Consider the following 21,863-nt stretch of genomic DNA (forward strand, 5'->3'; position numbering starts at 1 on the left):
ATTAGGTTGGGATGTTACACAGACTACATGTGGAACCCAGCAAAAGTAGGAGGCAAAATCATAACTTTTATGAGAATAATTTTTCTATTATCTGCAAGAGATAAGTTCTAAACGATAACACACTAACTTGAAAATCCAATTTCCATACACATAAAATCACAATTTTAGCATCACATTAACATAAAAATCCAAAAAAGAAAGAAAAAAAAGAAAAAAAGAAGGCAAAATACAAAGAGATAAACTAAAAAATCTATGAAGCATTTCAACAAACACCTTCAGTGCCCACCCGAAAACTAGCTTTAAAAATGCCAATGTACACACAATTTTCGTAAAATAAGAATCACATGATCACGAAATAGTGTAACAAATTATCAATTGTTTTGTTTTGTATATATGTGAGTACAATCCTCTGTATGAATCTTTACAATGAAAGAATACAATAAAACTCCTCTGATTCGATCTCCAAGTAACTTTACAATCCGAATGGCTATGACGTTTGATCTTGAATCGTACTTTGATGTCTCCAAGTTGGATGTGTGATTGGATGTACTTGAGTTTTGATTTGAAGTTGAGGGCCGTTGGCTTGATCTCGAACTTAATTGAAGGAAAATCTCTACTTTGATTTGAAGAAGTAGAAATAAGCCTTGATTTTGAGGGAGCAAGGGTGCTTTTTTGGACTTAGAGATGACTCTCTATTTTGGTAGAGTGTCAGTAGGGTTTTTCTCTCTAAGTCTCTTCTCCTTTTTTCATATGAGAAGCCTCTTTTTATAGGCAACTCAATCGTATTAAATTTGGAATTTTCTCTCAGCATTTATTGAGAGTTAATTATGGGTTTAATTTAGTCTTCCATTTTATAAGAACTTTCCATATAGATCTTTTCTTCTAATGTTGCCATATGGCTTTCTTATTTGATGTTGTCACGTGGCTTGATTTCATTTGCCGATTGTCCACATCATCAATTATAACTTAATTTAATAAAAAAATACCCAATCATGATCAATTGGACGTCTATGAATGCATCATAAAATTTTGATGTCTACAGCCAATAATAACAGTTATTGCTAATACTAGAAACCCAATAGCTTGTCTAATTGCTCATGTAAAGAAGCATAGGATTCGACCACCATAGTCTATAACATTGAACTTGTAAAATAAGATTTTAGCTATCTCCCCTATAGCACTGATTATTCATTTCTTTGATCCTGTTCTCCTCTTACCCAATGGAGTGTCTATTTTATATAAGTAATTTTTATTTCAATTCGATGTATACAAAAGAGAGAACTAACCTCCTTGCGAAGTCCGATGTAGAAAGTGGCCTACGAATCGTAGATAAATCTGGTTGGCACCAGTGGGGAGTATAGGGATTTTCTAATGAGAAAAAGGCCAGTATCGAGGATTTTAGGGTTTGTGACTGTGTGTTTGAATGTGTTAGTGGTGGCCGATGGAGTGGAAATGGAGAAGGGAAATGGGTGGTGGAGTGGAAATGGGGAAGAAAGTCCAAGAGAACTTCAAAGGGAGCTGCTCGGTGCCTAGAAGCTTAAGGGACGGCGAAGAGGCCTTAAAAGTGGGTTACTCGGTGACATGGATCGACGCTCGATGGTGGCGATGATCGGCGTTGTTGAGAGTGAGAGAGGTTGAGACGTGAGAGTGAGAGAGGTTGAGAGTGAGAGCTTGATCTGATTGAGCAGAGTGTTTTTTTTTTCTTCTTTTTATATAATATTTATTCCCGTCACTATAGGTTTTTTTTGGGGGGGGGGGGGGTTAGGCCTATTGCTAGGTAGTTTGCTTAAAAAAAGATGAACTTATAACCGTGCTTCAAAACAATAGAAAAAGCGGCTATAGACTTAACCTATAGCCGCGTTTATAGGTCATCTTTAAAAAAAAAAATTTATTCATCTGGATCTATAGTCATGTTTTCTAAACACGGCAATAGGCCCTATCACAAAAAACACGGCTAAAAACACCTAGAAAAGCGACTATAGACCTAACCTATAGTTGCGTTTTTTAAACGTGACTATAGACCTAACATATAGCTACATTTCTTAAAAACATGGCTATAGGTTAGCTATAGTCGTGTTTTATAAACATAGGTATAGGACATCTTAAAAAAAAAAAAAAAAAACAATTTATTCGGCTGGACCTATAGCCACGTTTTCTAAACATGACAATAGGCCCTATCATAAAAAACACAGCTCAAAACACCTACAAACACGACTATAGACCTAACCTATAGCTGTGTTTCTTAAAAATGTGGCTATAGGTTAGCTATAGCCACGTTTTATAAACGCGGGTATAGCTAATCTTTTTTTTTTTTTTTTTTTTTTTTTTTTTTTTATAAAAAAAATTTATTCGGCTGGGCCTATAGCCACGTTTTCTAAATGCGGCTAAAAACACCTAGAAACGTGGCTATAGACCTAACCTATAGTTGCGTTTTATGTAAACATAACTAAAAAAAAAGCAGCTATAGCCCGCGTTTTTTGTAGTGGTGGCAAGCTGCTATTACTCCCTCGATTTGGGAAAGATTGGTGTATGGGGAGGTAATATAAGCTATCATAAAGGAATTTTCTTATAACACTATAGGAAAAAAATTGTCAAAAACACATATGATCAGGGGGGAAAAAAACTCAAAACTTAGGAGAAAGAAAATATATTTAATCCCAATAATGGTAATAAACTTAAAAATTTTGTACAACTGTTTCTTTTACAAAAAAAATTATTCAACGTTTATAAAGGACCACATTAGCATTGTTTAGTAGTCCTCTCTTCCAAGAAAAAGATGTCATGTATTTTAATTTAAATAGCTTGTAACCCCATGCATATGCATGGATACATTTAAAGATATACAATAAGATACATAATATAATTCCTATATATATAATTTAAATACTATTGATAGTCATTTTTATATTTGGTTAACTCTTTAAAAAAATTTGTAAGGATATTATTATGTCACGTCCGAAACTCGATACCCGGATTTATGACCATGACCGGCATGCTAATATCAAGCTTAAACCTGATATTAACAAGAACCAACTTAACTTTTACAAAAGCTTCTCTCTTTCTTACTTTCCATTCTTGTTTTTTTACTTAAATGATATAACTTTTTACTTGACATTCAGAGCATCTATACTGTATTCAAAGAATAACATAATCCCCCAGTTACTCAAATTCTAAATTTTACATAATACATCTCTTAATAGTTTAAGGTATACAACTTTCATTAGATCCTAAAATACACAATACTACAAAACTAAACATCAAATTGCTAATTTGGGATCTATACTTTTAAAACTAAAACTAGCTCTTTCCAAAACTTGACTAAGACTCCCTTTACTCCAAAATAAAACCTGTTGACTGAAAGAGTGGAAGGGATGAGCTACACAGCTCAGTAAGGGTAAGATACATAAGAATTTAATAAGAATGCATGTAAATCAAATCATTTCTTTCTATGAATATTCAGATAGGAGAACATCTTTTCATGCATAGTATTTTATACTATTCATAATAATAACTTATATGCTTTCATAGGTAAATAATTGTTCTCCTTTTTCTTATCAGAATAATTTTACCAAAACCTTTCGGATTGAACTTCTCTCATTTCTTACAAAGTCATCAAATATAATATTGATTATTTAAAATCACACATACATACATACATATATGTATATATATTCTCATTACAACATAATCATTTTAACTTAAATCAGATAATTGGTAACTTTGTCTTAAACTAGAAACATCTTAAAGAATAACAAAAATTTTCTTCATAAACTTCTTCTTGTAAAATATTATAACTTTTATAGTCATAAAACTTTACGTTTCATAAAGAATAGATATCTGATAACTTTTTAACATAAAATTATACTTTCATCAGAAACTTTATCTTTACAGAACACTAAAACCTTTTCATCAGATTCTTTATCTTTAAAATACAACAGAATTTCAGAAACTTTTATCTTTAAAGAACAGTTTTTCTTTTCATCAGAAACTTCTTTTCATGAGAGCTTTTAACCTTTCACAATGCATTTAAATAACATCATTCTCTCATGATCAATAAAATAATATAGCTGTTCATAATATATTGGTTAGTCCATATCTGATAAGTTTGTACTTATTTGGGAGGCTTCTAGCACCACTGTGCTAGGCATCCAGCATTCCCCACAATACCAGGTATTCCCGGGATCACATCATAATACATATCTTCAATCATGGGGATAGATTGACATCCTCCACAAGTTGGACGTAACCAACAAGGGCGGGTATAGTAGAGCCAGTCCCACTTTTAATGGCCAATCATATAACATTTTCCATAGAAAGTTAGTAATTAAACCCCTACTGGCAGAGTTCAGATCATCAGAGGACATAATCCGAAAACATTTCATACTTATACATCATACTGAAATTCATAGTTTGCATAACATTTCATAATAAAAGCATTTCCATTGTTTTCTTTAAACATCATGTTCGTGGAATTAATAATAGCATTAATATGCTTGAATCATATACATAAGGTTTCGAGAACTCACGAACATACCTTTGTCTGAAACATGATTATATGCCATATCTCTAATAAAAAACCTTTTAATGCATAATATATTTTAAAATAACCTCATGACTTACCAAATGCTCATATAATTTATCCCTTACCTGAAAACAAAGGAACCGAAGGCCTACAGCCGAAAGAGCTTAGGCTTGGGTACTGGTAATACCTAAACCAAATATCAAAACTTATTACTATCAATTATTTCTTATCATAAACTTACACATTCATTTCAAAACCTATATCTTAGAACCAAAGAAATCCTAATCCCACCTCAACGAGGTTCCCCAAACATAAGATACATTAATCAAACAACATAATGTACCAAATCATAGAGAAACCATTATTTTAATGTTCATATTCATATCATGTCAAGCAGCTTTAAAATAAATTCAAAATGTGTTTGAAATTGGAAGCAATGGTGCATGTAGGGCTGTCCAGACCCGACCGGAGCCCGTCAACTCGGTTAAACTACCCGCCGCTGACTCGATTCAGGCCCAAACCGAAGGTCTAGTCGGTCGGCAGCGGGTTTCCGTTCTCAAAAACAGACGCCGGTAACCCGAACCTAACCAGAGCTGTAAAAAAATCTGGCCAAATCCTTCAAAAACAAGCCAGATCTAGTGAGATCTTGACCAGATCTGGCAATATCTCAACTAGATCCAGTTAGATCTAGTAGGATATAGCCAGATCCGGAAAAATCCAAGCAATTTTTAGAGAAAAATGCAAATTTCGGCGGGTTTTTCCAGTTTCCGGCGATATTTTTCAGATTCCGGTGATGCTTTTTTTTATTTTTTTATTTTTTTTCAGATTTCGATGCCGTTTTTTATTTTCGCAACCGACACGGCCTGACCGATGCTCACCCTCACCCGAAATCGACTCGACCGATTTTTCCGACGGTCAGTTTCGGGTTCCTCCGCCTCTCCACCCAACGCCGTTGGGTCGAGTCTGGGTTGGGTCCAAAATTGACCTGGCCCGACCCGTGGACAACCCTAGGTGCATGCATAAACTTACAAAAGGTAACATACCAGATGAACAAAGTAGCTTCATAAAAACAACAGTTGGATGGTTTAGAACCCCTCTTTTAGAGTACTAAACCTTAAACCAAGTTATACAAAATCTATCTATGATCCAGACATACCAAAAGATAAATAGATTAAATTATAGCTCAAAACATTCACCCTAGTTTTAGAATTAAATCCTCAAAGTTAGAGTTAACAATTACTGTTTACTGCTCATTTCAGTAGCATATACCTCACTTGTAAAATACAAATGGGCTATCCATACACATCCAAACGTCATGAAATTTTACAGAGCCACTCCTATGGATGTCTAGTAAATAATATATCAATTTTGGAGTCAAATCATGAAACCATGATTTACTAAAAATCATACAAGACAACGTGCTCGAATATGTCCTGACAGAATGTCATGCAACTTAGAAATTAAATCATTATTTTTATATTAATCCAAATGCTGTGAGACCACTTCAAATACAACCATATGTGTCTTAAAATTCGTAAGAACTACTCCTAGAATCCTAATTCACTGTATACAATTTAATACATAATTTATCATGCATAAACACAGAATCTGTCACAGTGACAACTTTGCAACATTTTCTTGTAAATTCACAAACAATTATCAAACGATGGTATTTTCATATGGAGATTTTTATAGACTCATTAGACATGTTAGAAAACACTTATATACAATCATTTAACCATTTAGAGCAAAATTAAATACAACAAATATCACAGCAGTAACATCAAAAGTACTCATCCTAACTTTTTTCTTACTTCCTTAATCATATACAATCATTAATTAGTAAAAACCCTAATCTACCTTCAACAAATCACCAACACAGTTTCAAAGCTTCTTAAAACAGCACATATATATATATATATATATATATAGAGACTTACAAGTTCACAATTTCCTAATTTCACAAAACACAAATACCATTACTAAAAATTCCATGAAGAAATCATGGATTCTAAGATGAGAGTAGCTAAAACCCTTACCAAGTTTCTAGTTCTTGAGGGGAAATAAAAGTAGAATCACTCTTGCATGAAAGGATTTCCCTTTCCTAGTGGCTGAACCCGAAAGTATGAGAGGCAGAGAGCTTGAGAGAGTCTTTGAGTTTTCTAGTGTCTTTGAGAGAGTGTGAAGAAGAAATAGAGCCTTATCTTTCTTTTAATGTGTGGACCCGTGGGTTTGACAAAAGGGACTCAAGAGAGCTTCTAGCTCTTTCCTTAAGAGAAAAGAGAGCAAAGTGAGGTGAGAAATTTTGATTTGTGTGGACTAGTGGGAAATGAGAGCAAGAGAGTTTCTTGGATGTTCTAGTTGTCTTGAGGAAAGTCAAAGAAGAAATGAGGTGGAACTTGGTTATTGCATGGCCGGCTAAGTCTTGGTCTTTGGGATTTAAGTGGATAACATGTGTCAACATGCATGGTGCTTTGGCCTTACATATGTTGAATTGCCATTGGTTGCATGTGTAAGTGGAATTACAACTATAACATCTCATGCATCATACTTAATTAAAACACCACCAACTATGCATCTAATAACTTAAACCACTTAATATAGTTTTGTACATACTTAGTATATATTTATTTATAACGCAATTAGCCATTCAATTATTTATAATCTTTACAATTCTTATTCAATGACATTATAAAATAATTTGTTTATTGAATACTCTTCTATTAATTATAGAAAGAAAGTAGCTTAAAATAATAATAATAATACTTAACCACTCAAACACATAATTTAACTATAAAGTTGGGTCGGGGTGTTACATATTAGGTATAAAACGTAAATTGTCCATTTTTTTATTATTATTGTGAAGCACTTTTTTTTATGATTTATTTATTTTAGACTCTTTGGTTTTTGTATTTAGTAACTCACTTGGATGAATATTTATGATGTGGTCTCACATTTGATTCTAAAATTAAGAAATAAAACTCTTTAAGAATAAATAATTTAGGACATATGGCACAAAATTGGAACTCTAATTTGGAATTCTATTTTGAGTTTCTCTCAATTTCACCTATTATTATATATATAGATATGTAGATTAATCATACATCGAATTGAAATCTCTCCACCAGATGTGGCTTCTAACTAATTACCTCCACGTCTGCCGCCGGTAGAGCTACGACAGCTTTCGATTTCTCTGCCCAACCAACTCCAATGACTTTGACTTTGAAATTTGAATTCCACCAACGACCAGCCGTTACTTTCGTTAATGGAAATTTTGAGAATATGATGAAAACTTCAAAGAGGTATTGCCTTTCAAAGTGAAGCTGTTCTTCTTAAACCTCCTAATAATTTTACCAATATGAATGCAGATAATTGCCTTAGAAAATTGAACTCTGTCTCTATAATATTGTAACTAGTAATTGATTGCTATAAATGAAATATATAACAAGTTGCTATTTCTGTTTCTCAGAAGGCAAAAAAATATCCCAAACTAAATAAAGTGGAACTTGTTATTACACAATTTTAAACTTTTTCTACTTTTTCTCTTTTTGCTCAGCAACCATACTCTATCTACAAATACCATCAATACTTCATAATATATACAACTCAAGTAACATTAAAATATAAAATAAAAATATACAGAAAGAACAAAAACTTGAATTTTTTTCCTTTCCTTTCTTGCATTTTCTCCTAAACGAAACACCATATTCATACACACTCTAAAGTCAAAAAAGAAAGAAAGAAAAAAAAGAAAAGAAGGTAAATTATAGATTTCACTCTATAATTTTGTCCAAAATTCAATTTAGTCTTGTAACTAAGATGGAGACATGCGGTTGCTCCACCTCTATTATTATCACAACATTCTCTTGTTCAAAGCAGTATATTGAGCAAATAACAGGATTCAAGGTGTGTAATTAAGATTCAGTCATGCACTTGTTCCACCTTGTAATTACGGTACGACACAAAATGAGTTATCAGCAATAATTTTATTTCATAATAATTATAACCATAACCCTACAACAAGGGAAACATAAAAAATTTATTCTATCTGTCTAATGCTAGCTTCATCATTATTATCCATGAAATATTTTCTGAAGATAATCAACCACATTCTTGTACACTTGGAAGGCCTTGATGAGAACATCAGGATTAATGGGAGGATTAGATCCAAAGATCGCATTTGCCATTGTGATGACCCCAGGATTTTGGCTACTGAGACTAGAAAAGGCAACAGCATTGGTCTCTCCTATGTTGAACTGGAAGTGAATGAGACCAACTGGGAACACAAAGACATCTCCTCGATTTAAAGTTTTGGTGAAGAAGCGGTTGTCTGGGTCGGATGTCACAAAGCCCGCAAGGAGAGTACCCTCTAAGACTACTAGAAGCTCGGTGCCACGAGAATGAGTGTGTAGAGGAGTTAAGCCATTCGGTGCAAAGTCAATGCGAGCCAAGGAAATACCTAGAGTGTTGAGGCCTGCAAGTTTATCCACGTTCACAAGATTGACACTCAATCCTAGTTGATTTTTAGTGTTTCCAGGAATATCTAGCCCGGAGATGAAAAAATCATCTGCTGTTGTAAGCAATGGGTCCTTGCAGAACTTTCCATTCACAAATACTACACAAAGAAAAGTTTGTTACTATCTTGAGTAAGTAAGACACTACTATAAAAATGGTTGACTATATTTCATGATAAAACAAACAAAAAAATCCATGTAGATAATATCACCTTTGAACTGAACTTCGTTAATATTTAAATTTTTAACACAAAAAACAAAATTAGAGGTTTGAAATGAGTTCAAAATTAAGAATATAATATATAATACTAGTAGTAGTAATAAGAGTCTAAAATTATATACCAACAGAATTGGTATTGTTAATTGCAACACAGAAATCTTGCAGAGGACTAGGGTCACCCGCAAAAGCAAGGGTGGATGCCAAAGTCAACAGGGCCACAGTCACAAGGTAATGAACACCTTTCATCATATTTGAGGTTATCTTGACCTTCTAGTACTCTGTATTCTTGGTGGGGTAAGGGGTGAGGATTGGAACATGTGTATTTACTGAGGGGAGTTAGTGAACAGGTCTATATGTGTCGATTTTGCTCCTTCGTTGTAGTTAAGAATTAGTAAGTCATTCATTTATCAACTTAATATTAATATCTAATGGAGGAACCATTCTTTAACCACAACTACAAGTACATACTAGAAACCAATCAAATTGGGCAACTTCGAGGGTTAAACTTGTTGCACACACGTTATTTTACATAGTTTTCAACATATAAAAAGTCACGATTTCAATTGTTTTTTCGCGTGTAAAACTATGTAAAATAACTTGTGTGAAATAAATAGTAGATACTGCTCCAACATCAATGCCATTCTACAGTTCAATTTCTTTAATTCTTTGCTGTATGGATTTCATGGCCTCTTCTACTCTTTATATATCAAACATCACTTTTTTGGGTTAGTGATGGTACTAGGTGATTTTAAGTATTAATTCAAGGTAAGTTTAGATGTTCTAGAGTCAACAATGTGAGTGCTTCACATAAATTTTCCAAATCCTATGGTTTGACTTAATCTTGTTAAGTTAATCTTCTTTTCGTGTACTAGATAGATAAAAGTGTCGGTTGGGTATCTAATGGTCTTCTAGTCCACCAACTACCAATGTATTTGGTCTACATTAATATATTATTGGCTTTTTCATCTTTTACTTTTCTCTCTTCAAGTTAATGGTGTATTTAGATTTCTTATGGTTGTGGGCAAAGGAATAAATAATTGATTCAATTCAAATATATAAGTTAATGTTTCTAGCTAGGAGAATTTTGGTTTAGAGAAAAAGGGATGCAAGTTTAAGTTGAGATATCTAAAGCTAAGTCCAACTCCAAGCTACGTCTAAGGCTGTGTTTGTTTTGACTTCAAACTAATTTCAGAAATGTTTTTCCGTAAAATAGGCTGTTTGGTTGGTCCGGAAAATTGGGTCAAACAGAAAATAACTTCCGTTGACCGTAAAATATGCCTTCTAACCCTGTAAAAGCATTTCCGTTTTTATTTTACCTTCAAATCACTTCCGGAACTGAGACGCGCAAAGAGAGGAAACTGAGACGCTCAAAGAGAGGAGCTCACAAACGCGCAAAGGGAGAAAGAGAGAGAGAAAGAACGGCTCACAGACGCAGCGGAATGGTAGAGAGAGAGAGAAAGAAGAGAGAGTAGGGAGAGTGAGCAGTGACCCAACCCCAGACGCAGCGGTGAGATTGCGCCGTCGAGTTCTCAGTTTGCGCCACTGATCTCTCTCTTTCTCGATCTCCCTCTCCCTTTTGAACCGGGTCTGATCGTCGCAGCACCGCGCCGATCGCAATCTCGCCTTCGCGCTGATTGCGATCGCAGCACCGCGCTACGCGATCTCGCCTTCGCCTCCGCCGCACGATCTCGCCTCTCGTCAAACCCAATCGCCTCTCTCTCTTCCTTCTTCTCTCAATTTGACCGGATTTGATGAATTTTTTTTCTGGGTATTGTTTGTGTTTCTGTATTGAGGAATGATATTATATATTTGTTTGGCAGCTGAGAAAATGTGAGAAAATGTGAGCAACAAGTAGAAAATGTGTTTTCTATGGTATTTTCAAGAACACAACCAAATACTAGAAAATATTTTTCAAAACATTTTTTGAAATGCAACCAAACACTTGAAAATATTTTCATTTTCTGAAAATAGCATTTTCAGAAAATATTTATTTTCCAAAAAATATTTTACATGAACCAAACACAGCCTAGGTCCCAACGGTTAGTTTTTAAACCTCAAGAACAGAGCAGCAACGGCTAGTTGTCTAAACGATGTCGTTGTATTTATTTATTAGTTAAGATGTTGTATAGGACAAAAACGATGTCGTTCTACAACGGGTGTAAGTGAGTTTGTTGTCAGTTGGATTAGGCGGGAAAGACCATTAGTTTCTTTCCAAGATTTGCTCCACCTTTCACGGATCCATTCCGTGATTTTAGGGCTGGTTAATTAAGTAGTTACAGTGAGATTCTATGTATAAATTGTGACAGTTGTAATGCAAATCATTCAAGCAATCATTTTCACAGAAATTCTGGAGTTTTCTTTTCCTTTTTTCTCTTTTCTCACTCTCTCTTTCTTTTTGGTTTTCTGTGATTCTGACTATTATTTTTTGTTTGCTTAACAATTGATTCAATCTTCCAGATCTTAGTACGTTGAAAATTTCTTACCACTGAGAGATAAAAGTCTATTCTTTTTATCTTGCAAGTTTTCCTTAGAAGGAATCAGAAAACAAAAATCACGTTTGAACATTTCGTGCACTTGTTGCCAAATCCTAAACTAGTAATTGGGAGAAATTATCTGCTACACCCGAAGGACCACATCAATCGTGCATTCTAACTTTAACAGAACCTTAACAAATTAATCCATTAGAAGTACAGAAAACGTCTATTTTATTGAAAGTAAATGGTTAATTTCTTTTTATAGGTTGCAAGTATATTTAAGGGCTCAAAAATAAATAAATAAAACTTATTTTCCATGTAAAATATTTATAAATTAATCCTAATTGATACAGTACCATGGAAGGCTCTAATTTAACTAAGAAACCCTTAAAAACAACTAAAATTAAAGATATACAATCTTAAATCTAAAAGTTTTTAAAATTACATGAAAATATCAAGATTTAATAAATTATAAAAATAAAATCCTATATTTTGTTGACTCTAGAAAATCCTATATTCAAAAGATGGCATTTCCTAGATGAAATGAAAATTGGATTCATGTAACCAAAGAAAGGTTAACATTCCTTAACCGGAAAAATATATGGCCATAAAATAGGGATTAAGCATAACGTAATTGATCAGGTGGTAAAAGTACTTTGAATTGTTGATTTATCACTAGTTCATTATCTAATGGATTTTCCCATTATAATACTCCATTTGATGGACGTATTGTAGGAGTAGCTCATTAACTTTCTAGATGGAATCGTCCAATAACTTGATCCAGTTTTGAAACTTCTATCCTTGAAATAGTGTAACATAAAATTTCTTCTCATTGGCCTTAATGATTTTCAACATCAATTAACAAAGAATCAAGACAAAATCAACATTTTCTACTCCTAGAAAATCAATAGGCTTTGATGCTTTGTCAATGGGATCCTAAGACTTGAGGTTATGGGCTCACTATCATATTTAACTTCAAAAAATCCTCCATAGTAATTCAAACAATCTCCATCTCATTATTTTTGCCACTCTCCTCTTGCAACTCCATATATATTTTTTTCCCAAGCCTTTCAAAAAATTCTTCTTAATAATTATCATCACTAGACAATTTTTTTTCCAAATTTTTTGTCTTCCAACCCTTTTTCTTTTTTTTTTTTCAAAACTTGATCGTACTTCATACTTATAAAAGTTTTTTTTTTAATTAAAATTTTCTCCGCATCAATGACATCCAACTTTTCATCTTCCCAAATGAAGTGATAATAAGATTCTCACTACAGTCATCTGCAAATAAATTTGTTTGTCTATGACGGTGACTTTTTTTTTTATGGATAAAAAAAAAAAGTCACCGTCATAGACAAACAAATTTATTTGAAGATGATTGTATCCAAAAAAAAAAAGTCACCGTCATATAGACAAACAAATTTATTTGAAGATGATTGTAGTGAGAATCTTATTATCACTTCATTTGTTTGTCTATGACGGTGACTTGTATAATAAAAGATCCCATTATAATCATGGAGAGAAAGAAAAAGTAAACCATCAATCTTTTCATACTTGGCCATGAAGAAATTCTAAACTTACCTCTTCACATCCCAAAATATTGTATGTTGTTCTACCAATTTTTCACATCACTTTCAAGCTTTCGAGAGTTGAAGATAAGCGGACTCAAACTGAATGCCCAAAAGATCTTTCATAATGCTTGAGCAAACTTGCCCTGGGGTGTGGATAGCAAGATTAAATTGGAAATGCACAGATGATTGTAATGAAACCAAGCCGAGCCTAGTCCAAAGTCCAACCCATTAGAATGACACATAGTGCATGTGAATTAATGGATATGATCAAAGTGGAAGAGCAAGACTTGCATAGATAATTAGTTGCAAAATACTTAGTTACACATTGGTTTTACAAGTTAGTTAGTCGTTCTTTAACTTTTCTTGATAAGTTTCATGAATAGGCACCAGTATAAAAACCTTGTAAAAATCATGTAACTCTTTATATATGATCAATGCAAATTTCTATACTTCCTTTTTAAAGCCCTCTTCTACTTTTTTTTTTTTTTTTTTTTTTTAATTTAATTTTTTTACTTTACTCTTGGTGGGTAATTACCTCGAATTAAGTTAATTTTTACTAATTATCATTACTTTTTTGTTTTCATTCACTTTTCTTAAAACTCAACAGGTTCATTAAAAGTGGTATCAAAACCGTTAATTCGAGATGAATGAATCTGTTGTACTTCATCAAAATTCCATGGGGTTATCAAAATTTAAAGGTGAAGATCCTTTTTGGTGGCTTTTCAAGGTTTATGAATTCCTCACGCTTGAAAACACTCCACCACGCCACATGGTTTTGATTATCTCTTATTACATAGAAGCAGAGATGTGAAAATGGTTTTAAGATGCGAAGAAATCGGGATTATGTAAAAATTGGGTGGAATTTCTAGAATCACTATAATAATTCAAGAAAGGTTTATTGAGTTGGAATAATGATGTCATTGTATCTATCAGCAAATGTGAACATTAAATCAAAACAAAACTTATTAGAAATAGGGTATAGAGTAATCTATATCTATATATATCTACAAACTAAAATATAATATATCTACGCTTTTATTGAGTTACATTAGCTGTCACATCACATCATCCACCTACTTCCAACTCATTCTTTCTTATTTTTGAAATATTTTCTTCTTATTAATTTTCTAACTTATTGTTATACTCTTTCCAACCTTTCCCATTCCTTTTACCTTTTCATCTCCCCACTGATATCCTTTAATATCTCTCTTCCTTTATTTTTGGCTCTTCTGATTTTCATTCTCTTACTATGAATTTGCAATTCTCTCTCGCTTTCTATCTATAGTTTTCCCACACACACAAGGTTATTTCTCTCTCACTCTCTTAATATTTTTTAATTTTTGGTGGATTTTTTTTTTTTTTTTTTTTTTTTTTTTTGGTGCATCTCTACTTTAGAATGATGAATTTTTGTATTATTTAGAACTATACTTTAGATTGGCGAGATTTAGTTTTGTATTTCTAAGTTATCTTCTTCTTTCTTTTCTTTAATTTCATAGATGTTAACTTACTGCATTATAAAGATAGTATATAAGAATATAATGTTATTCTATTCCATAGCATGACTTGGAGGATTTGATGTTTATATTATATCTTTCTTTTTTTACTCTTTTTCTTTTTATCTTATTTTCTGTAAATTTTTTATTCTCTTTTGAAATAGTGATTACTCTCTCTCTGTCTCTTGATTTTATATTCTTTTTTGCAACTCTAGTTTAGGTTGATAAATTATTGTGTTTTTTAAAACTCTATTTTGAGTTAATACGTTTTGGTATTGTATTTTTGAGTTCCACATCACAAGTAGTCTCTCTCCCTTTTATAACTTTGGTTTGATTATTGTTTGAGTTACTACATAATTATTTTGGAAGTGAGAATTGAATTTATATCAAAACACAATATTGATTATGCATTTGAGTGTAGTAGCTAATTTCTCCCAATTACTAGTTTAGGATTCGGCAACAAGTGCATGAAATGTTCAAACGTGATTTTTGTTTTCTGATTCCTTCTAAGGAAAACTTGCAAGATACAAAGAATAGACTTTTATCTCTCAGTGGTAAAGAAATCTTCAACGTACTAAACTTGCATCCCTTTTTCTCTAAACCAAAATTCTCCTAGCTAGAAACATTAACTTATATATTTGAATTGAATCAATTATTTATTCCTTTGCCCACAACCATAAGAAATCTAAATACACCATTAACTTGAAGAGAGAAAAGTAAAAGATGGAAAAGCCAATAATATATTAATATATACTAAATACATTGGTAGTTGGTGGACTGGTACTAGAAGACCATGCATTCTCTAAATGTTATTTTTTAGTATTTTTAACACCTTAAATCATAAAAACACACCTACAATAAAGATGCTAAATGCTAAATATTTTAGCATTCAACTACAGTGGAGTCTCATCTTTGACACCCCACTATAGCAAGATGCTAGAATTTTTTATTATTTCTTTTTCTTTTTCTCTCCCTCACTCTCTCATGTGCCATGCCTTTACACGGCTTTCCTCTCTCTCTCTCTCTCTCTCTCTCTCTCTCCACTGCTAGGTTGATGGTGTTGATCTGGTTGTTGTTGTCCTCAGTGGAAAAGCCGACCTTTCCGCCCTTCAGGTCGGTGATGTTGACGAAGCTGGAGGAGCTAGGGGCGGAGCTAGTGGCCTGGAACATGGTGATCTGATGGAGCTTTTTGGTGCCAAAGTAGTCGAGGAGGATGTGGAGGGAGATGATGTTTTTGATGGTGTAGATGGAAGGGTGGGTGGAGAGGGGGTCGAACATGGTGGCATTGTCAACGGCGCAGATGGTTATGGTGGTGCGGCTGTTGATCTTGTCAGCGAGGTGCATGAGGGAGAGGTAGTAGTTGAAGGTTGGCGGTGCTGGGTTGAGAAAGAGAGAGATAAAGGAGAGAGAGACAGTGCAAAGAAGAAGAATAAAAAATAATAAAGAAAGAATATTTAAATGAAGTGTGTGAGAGTGCCTTTTTCAGGATACTCAAGCCCAAGGATCCTGGGCCTGAATGAAAAGGAAGGATTTGGTTGACCGGGCCTTGATTCACCGCAGCTAACGAGCTGTTTAAGAATCAAGTGAATGCAGAGAATACTCCTGACAATATACAGAAAGACAACAAACAAGGATATCGAGGAGTACCAAAATTAACAACGTAAGTTCAGAAGGAAACAAAGCAGGATTAGCAAAATGATAAAACAGAGAAATAGTGCTATGGGGATCCTGGGAATTATGTAGCAGTATTTCATTAACAAAGTATCTGTTTGATTACAGAAAACTCACTAGGACGTGATACAAGGTCCAATCAAGCTCAAAAGTTGCAGTCTTGAATGGCTATTTCAGCCTTCAAAACTTGCAAAGTTTGATTCCTGTTGAATCCGAGTATGTGCAGTAGTGGCTTTTACAGGATATCGGGAAAACAGTATTTTTGTTCTTCCCTTAGTATTTTCTTTCTGGGTGGATTTTTCTAATGGTTCTTCCTAGAGAATTTCTTTTTTTTTTTGTGCTTCTTTTCTATTTTTCTCGCTGCCTTCTTCATAACCCGTCCCCTCCTTTTATAATGGAGTTTTTCTGGGTATCCCGGGTTCCTCTGTTTTGCTCTTTTGCAAACAGAGCATGTTCTGTCCCTGTTGCCTTGGTAAGTCCCTTTGCCGTTTTCTCTCATTCTTTCCTTCTCTTGGTTCTGATTCCTTCGAAAGCTTCTAGTCGGCCATCCTCTTTGGGACGTGCTGAGGTATGCCCTTCTCGGTATCCTCATTTCTGGCGTATTCCTCTTTTCCGTTTTGGGTGGAATCTTGTTCTGCCATTTTTGAAAGTCCTTCATTGCTATTCCTTCTTCCCTGTCCTGGTTCCCCGAGGCCCTTTTGCTGTCTGTGTCATGAGAGGTCGTTTTGCGCTTCTTGTTTTTTTCTTCTTTTCCTGTCTTCTTTCTACCGATCTGTCTCAGTCTTCCTTTTTATTTGTGCTTGAAGGGTTTTGGGGATCCTTGCTTCTTTATATTTTTGCCGTGGTCTCTTTTGGGATGCTGTTTCCTTTTCTGGGCTTCAGGATCCTCTGGCTTTCCTTTTATCTCCCCATGGGTCATCCGTTCCTGTTACTTTTGGGCTTAGCCTGGTTTTTTTTTTTTCTTTTGGGCTTTGACTTGCTCTTCCATTTCTTTTGGGCTTGACTTGCTCTTCCATTTCTTTTGGGCTTAACTTGCTCTTCCATTTCTTTTGGGCTTATTTTATTGTAACCCTTTTTTGGACCTCAACAAAGTGTTAAAAAATATAGAAGGTTTGATGTAAGAGATATTGTAAAGTGATGTGTTATATGTTATAAAGTTGGTTTTTGAGATGCTAAATGCCAAAAATTTTAGCACCTTTGATGGGAATGCTCTTAGACACTAACCGACACTCTATCTATCTAGTACACGAAAGAAGATTAACTTAACAAGATTAAGTCAAACCATAGGATTTGGAAAATTTATGTGAATCACTCACTCTATTGACCCTAGAACATCTAAACTTACCTTGAATTAATACTTAAAATCATCTAGTACCATCACTAACCCAAAAAATTGATGTTTGATATATAAAGAGTAAAATAGGCCATGAAATCCATACAACAAAGAATTAAAGAAATTGAACTATAGAATGACATTGATGTTGGAGCAATATCTACTATTTATTTCACATAAGTTATTTTACATAGTTTTATACACACAAAAAAACAATTGAAATTGTGACCTTTCGTATGTCGAAAACTATATAAAATAACGTGTGTGCAACAAAGAAGTTGTCCAATTTGATTGGTTTCTAGTATGTACTTGTAGTTGTGGTTAAAGAATTCCTCCATTAGATATTAATATGAAGTTGATAAATGAAATTTGATTGGTTCCTAGTATGTACTTGTAGTTGTGGTTAAAGAATTCTTCCATTAGATATTAATATGAAGTTGATAAATGATAACTGTTGAATGACTCACTAATTCTTCTCTACTCTGAAGGAGCAAAAACACATATAGACCTGTTCACTAATTCCCTTCTATAAAGATACATGTTCCAATCCTCACCCCTCACCCCTCACCCCACCAAGAATACAGAGAACTAGAAAGTCAAGATAACCTCAAATATGATGAAAGGTGTTCACTACCTTGTGACTATGGCCCTGTTGGCTTTGGCATCCACCCTTGCTTTTGCAGATGACCCTAGTCCTCTGCAAGATTTCTGCGTTGCAATTAACAATACCAATTCTGCTGGTATATAATTTTAGACTCTTATTACTACTACTAGTATTATATATTATATTCTTAATTTTGAACTCATTTCAAACCTCTGGATTGATTTTATTTTTGTGTTAAAAATTTAAATATTAACGAAGTTTATTTTGAAGGTGATATTATCTACTTGGATTTTTTGTTTGTTTTTATCATGAAATAAGTCAACCACTATTAAAGTAGTGCCTTACTTACTCAAGATAGTAACAAACTTTTCTTTGTGTAGTATTTGTGAATGGAAAGTTCTGCAAGGACCCAATGCTTACAACATCAGATGATTTTTTCATCTCCGGGCTAGATATTCCTGGAAACACTGAAAATCAACTAGGATTTAGTGTCAATCTTGTGGATGTGAATAAATTTGCAGGCCTCAACACTCTAGGTATTTCCTTGGCTCGCATTGACTTTGCACCGTATGGCATGACTCCTCTACACACTCATCCTCGTGGCACTGAGCTTCTGGTAGTCTTAGAGGGTACTCTCCTTGCGGGCTTTGTGACATCCGACCCAGACCACCGCTTCTTCACCAAAACTTTAAATCAAGGAGATGTCTTTGTGTTCCCAGTTGGTCTTATTCACTTCCAGTTCAACATAGGAAAGACCAATGCTGTTGCCTTTGCTGGTCTCAGTAGCCAAAATCCTGGGTTCAACACAATAGCAAACGCGGTCTTTGGATCTAATCCTCCCATTAATCCAGATGTTCTCATCAAGGCCTTCCAATTGGACAAGAATGTGGTTGATTATCTTCAGAAAATATTCCACGGATAATAATGATGAAGCTAGCATTAGATAGCTAGAATAAAGTTTTTATGTTTCCCTTATTGTAGTGTTATGGTTATAATTATTATGAAATAAAATGATTGTTGATAACTCATTTTGTGTCATACCGTAATAACAAGGTGGAACAAGTGCATGACTGAATCTTAATTACACACCTTGAATCCCGTTTTTTGCTCAATATACTACTTTGAACGAGAGAATGTTGTGATAATAATAAAGGTGGAGCAACCGCATGTCTCCATCTTAGTTACAGGACTAAATTGAATTTTGAACATAATTAAAGAGTGAAATCTATAATTTACCCTTTTTTTTACTTCAAAGTGTGCATGGATATGGTGTTTCGTTTGGGAGAAAATGCAGGAAAGGAAAGGAAAAAAATTCTGGTTTTTGTTCTTTCTATATATTTTTATTTTATATTTTAATGTTATTTGAGTTGTATATATTATGAAGTATTGATGGTATTTGTAGATAGAGTTTGGTTGATGAGCAAAAAGAGAAAAAGTAGAAAAAGTTTAAAATTGTGTAATAACAAGTTCCGCTTTATTTAGTTTGGGATATGTTTTTTGCCTTCTAAGAAACAGATATAGCAACTTGTTAAATATTTCATTTATAGCGAACAATTATCAGTTACAATATTATAGAGACAGTTCAATTTTCTAAGGCAATTATCTGCATTCATATTGGTAAAATTATTAGGAGGTTTAAGAAGAACGGCTTCGCTTTGAAAGGCAATACCTCTTTGAAGTTTTCATCATATTCTCAAATTTTTCGTTAACGAAAGTAACGGCTGGTCATTGGTGGAATTCAAAATTCAAAGTCAAAGTCATTGGAGTTGATTGGGCAGAGAAATCAAAAGCTGTCGCAGCTCTATTAGCAGTGGATGTGGAGGTAATTAGTTAGAAGCCACATCTCGTGGAGGGATTTCAGTTTGATGTGTGATTAATTTATATATAATAATAGGTGAGGTTGAGAGAAACTCAAATTAGAATTTTAAATTAGAGTTCTAATTTTGTGCCATGTGTCTTAAATTATTTATTCTTAAAGAGTTTTGTAGTTGCACGATTTTCCTGGCCCAAATCTTATTGATCAGGCCCTGGCCCAAGGCGCAACCCACAATGAATATTAGTAGAGGATGGGTCAAAGAACTTAGCCTCAGTGAGCCTCTTCGGTCTGATACATGGACAGTATTGTTGCAGAAAATAAAAACACAAGACTGAATCTCACACGTATGATTCTATTTCTTTTGTTCCGAATACAGTTTCTCCGTCCCTTTCTTTGAGGGATTCCATTACATTATATAGTTCCCCTCCTCTCATCTCAACCTTACACTTGTTGATCATCTAAGCATCTACTTGAGCACCTGTCCCATCAGACGCCCTCATCACTCCCTTTGTGAGTTGCAGAGGCCAAGGTGGTACTGTTCAGGGGTCTTTTCCTCATTAATGCGGCCAAGAGGGTGGTTGGGGCGCAATTAATGTGGTGGTGGCAGCTTTCCATGAGATATTTTGGATTTTATTCATTTTATATGTTGGGAGGATGAACTGAAATGGCTGGGGAGAGTTCCTCGTCTGGACTTCGTGATGTCCGAGGAGGAGTTACTCCTCGGACAGGTTTCCTTGGCGTTATTGGGATTGAGTAGTGCTTCATATGTGGTTTCTCTTCGGACAGGACGCTCCTCGGACAGGCCTGAATTTGGAATAGCCCATTATTTTTGGGCCGGGCCCCACAAGTTTTATTTCTTAATTTTAGAATCAAATGTGAGACCACATCATAAATATTCATTCAAGTGAGTTATTAAGTACAAAAACTAAAGAGTTTAGAATAAATGAATCGTAAAAAAAAAGTGCTTCATAATAATTTTAAAAAAATGGACAATTTACATTTTATACCTAATAACATCCTTACAAAATTTTTTAAAGAGTTAACAAAATATAAAAATGACTATCAATAATATTTAAATTATATTATGTATCTTGTTGTATATCTTTAAGTGTATCCATGCATATGCATGAGGTTACAAGTTAGTTAAATTAAAATACATGACATCTTTTTATTGGATGAGAGGACTACTAAACAATGCTAATGTGGTCCTTTATAAACATTGAATAATTTTTTTTGTAAAAGAAACAGTTGTACAAAAATTTTAAGTTTATTGCCATTATTGGGATTAAATATATTTTCTTTCTCCTAAGTTTTGAGTTTTTTTCCCCCTGATCATATGTTTTTGACAATTTTTTTTTTCCTATGGTGTTATAAGAAAATTGCTTTACGAAAGCTTATATTACCTCCCCATACAACAATCTTTCCCGAATCGAGGGAGTAACAGTAGCTTGCCACGCTGCTTATGAGTTGTGAGCTAGGGACATAGGAAATGCACAGATGATTGTAATGAACCCAAGCCGAGCCTTGTCCAAAGTCCAACCCATTAGAATGACACATATTGCATGTGAATTAATGGATATGATCAAAGTGGAAGAGCAAGACTTGCATAGATAATTAGTTGCAAAATACTTAGTTACACATTGGT

General features: G+C 33.9%; 2 protein-coding genes and 1 pseudogene across 2 annotated transcripts in view; 1 reads left to right on the top strand and 2 right to left on the bottom strand.

Moving 5' to 3' along the window:
* Positions 1 to 21,863, bottom strand: part of LOC115976019 (glutamate decarboxylase 1) — an 87,726-nt gene that overhangs the window by 35,659 nt on the left and 30,204 nt on the right. The window lies entirely within an intron of this gene.
* Positions 8,562 to 9,502, bottom strand: LOC115975398 (annotated as a pseudogene).
* On the top strand, positions 18,305 to 19,428 carry LOC115976020 (germin-like protein subfamily 1 member 11). The gene is made up of 2 exons (XM_031097091.1): positions 18,305 to 18,538; positions 18,783 to 19,428. Exons 1-2 carry the CDS (start codon positions 18,412 to 18,414, stop codon positions 19,322 to 19,324), a joined length of 669 nt encoding a protein of 222 aa, XP_030952951.1. The 5' UTR covers positions 18,305 to 18,411; the 3' UTR covers positions 19,325 to 19,428.

Source organism: Quercus lobata, chromosome 2, assembly GCF_001633185.2.
Source record: "Quercus lobata isolate SW786 chromosome 2, ValleyOak3.0 Primary Assembly, whole genome shotgun sequence".
In the NCBI taxonomy this organism is placed as follows: Eukaryota; Viridiplantae; Streptophyta; class Magnoliopsida; order Fagales; family Fagaceae; genus Quercus; species Quercus lobata.

Bases quoted from the DNA above. Each gene is read 5' to 3' on its own strand.
- LOC115976020 (XM_031097091.1), top strand. From the start codon at position 18,412: ATGATGAAAGGTGTTCACTACCTTGTGACTATGGCCCTGTTGGCTTTG. The intron at 18,539-18,782 runs GTATATAATTTT...TTCTTTGTGTAG, and splicing joins TAACAATACCAATTCTGCTG to TATTTGTGAATGGAAAGTTC.